This window comes from Notothenia coriiceps, unplaced genomic scaffold (genome assembly GCF_000735185.1).
Source record: "Notothenia coriiceps isolate Sejong01 unplaced genomic scaffold, NC01 NC01_scaffold00013179, whole genome shotgun sequence".
NCBI classification, from domain to species: domain Eukaryota; kingdom Metazoa; phylum Chordata; class Actinopteri; order Perciformes; family Nototheniidae; genus Notothenia; species Notothenia coriiceps.
Window position 1 is genome coordinate 4,685 of NW_011345880.1, and position 1,988 is coordinate 6,672.

Consider the following 1,988-nt stretch of genomic DNA (forward strand, 5'->3'; position numbering starts at 1 on the left):
TGCATGATCTTGAAAACATTGACCAACATATTCACAACATACACATAGGCCTAATAGATGTTAAAACACACACGTAAAACAGGAAAGAAGTAAGGAAAATAATATAAAAACCAAAATAATAATAATGAAAGATAATACAAACGATATAGTAGCTAACAATAATAACAGGCTAATCATAATAACAACAGCAATATAAAAACAAAACACGGGGAAATGTCAGGTGTCGTACTCAGCTCTGACTAGAAGGCCAGAGAGAAGAAGTGGGTCTTCAGTGAGGATATAAAAAACCCTAGGGTCTGGGCCGACCTCACAGTTTCTCTTTGTTCATCATCTAAAGGACTTTTATGACGATCACAGTTTCAGTAATATATATTTGTTTATTGACTATGTCTTTTAAGTTTGGGGTAAGTGTTTGTGTGTCTGGTGTGTGTGTGTGTGTGTGTGTGTGTGTGTGTGTGTGTGTGTGTGTGTGTGTGTGTGTGTGTGTGTGTGTGTGTGTGTGTGTGTGTGTGTGTGTTGGCTGGACAAGATATTAGCAATCCAGATCAGAGAGTGTCTGAATTCTGCCTGAACCCTCAGCAGGTGCACCAATCAAAGCCATCAGAAATGAACGTTGTGACCCTGACATAAAAGAATTCCCCAAAGAGGGCAGACACCCTGGTGGCGCCACTTTGCATCATCCAAACATTGTTGCACTTTAGAGGCCTGTATAAAAACGGCTCCAGCACAGTGAGCACACTTCGTATTTTCCCCAAAAATGACAGCAATGCAACGACAGGACCAGAGCCGCTTCGACATGTGGCATGACTACATGAACCTTGGCAGAGTGCTGGAGAGGCTGCGGGACAGCACCCGGGATGATGGGGGTCTCACACACACCAAGGGCACCGAGAAGGAAGCAGCATTCTCCGGGAGAAGACGAAACACCTCCCGGAGAGGGGAGCGTAAAGACTCCACGGAGTCCTGCTCAGTGAGCATCCAGTCGGATACCACCTGCAGCACCGGGACCTCCCCTGGATGCTGCCGCTTCTGTAAGCAGAACGGAGAGTCTGTGACGGTGTACCGGTCCCACATGCTGAAATCAGACGAAGGGAAACTGATCTGCCCCATCCTCCGGAGATACACCTGCCCCCTCTGTGGAGCCAGCGGAGACCAGGCGCACACACGCCGCTACTGCCCGCAGAGAGAGGCCGGAGAGGCGGCCTTGGTGCTGCTGGGCTCCCGGTGAGACAGAAGACACGGTACATGAACTCATGCTTATGAGTTCATGTTTACAGAGACTGATGGAGGTTCCTAACAAGTTTGAAGTTAAGTTTTTTCTATTGTCGTGTTTTTCAGCGTTGATTTGCAGACATTTTAAAAACTGCAAGAGCTATTTTTGTATATGTATTAGTTTATAAAGTGTAAAAATGGTTATCAAATATTGGACAAGTGTCAGTTACAGGAATTTAAAAACGGCCAAACTAAAGCTTTTGATTTATATTATGCTTCCTTGTTTTTTAAAAGTTTTTGAAGAACTATACAGAAATATTTCAAATCAACATTTGATTGACCAAACATGTGTTCATGTTCACAGAGAAAGTGTTTGACGTTGTTGCTTTTAAAATGATGACTGTTATTGTCAACACACTGTTAAGCGTTGAAAAAGTGTTATCAAAACTTGAGAAAAAGTGTAAATCATAGACTTTTTAAAACTCTTGTTTGTTTCAATTTTGAAGGAATAAATATGGGAAAAGTTACTCATGCTTGTTGTTTTTGTTCAAAGTGTCAAAACTGTGTAGGTTGTTCAGCTAAATATTTAATTTCTGTTGACATACATGGATACAGATCTACAGGCATATTTCAAAAGTAAATATGCAAATACTATATAGCTTCAATAGACACAATGAATGAATGTGAACTTGACCGATGATCACATGCACCTGCAGGATTACAGGCAGTCCGGCCCTCGACTAGTATACATTTATTTATTTTGACCCACTGTGTAT

At 42.1% G+C, this 1,988-nt stretch overlaps 1 protein-coding gene across 1 annotated transcript; it reads left to right on the forward strand.

Moving 5' to 3' along the window:
* The first annotated feature begins 656 nt into the window (after positions 1-656).
* On the forward strand, positions 657-1,735 carry LOC104947842 (nanos homolog 2-like). The gene has a single exon (XM_010773955.1). It carries the CDS (start codon positions 758-760, stop codon positions 1,226-1,228), a length of 471 nt encoding a protein of 156 aa, XP_010772257.1. The 5' UTR covers positions 657-757; the 3' UTR covers positions 1,229-1,735.
* The last annotated feature ends 253 nt before the right edge of the window (positions 1,736-1,988 follow it).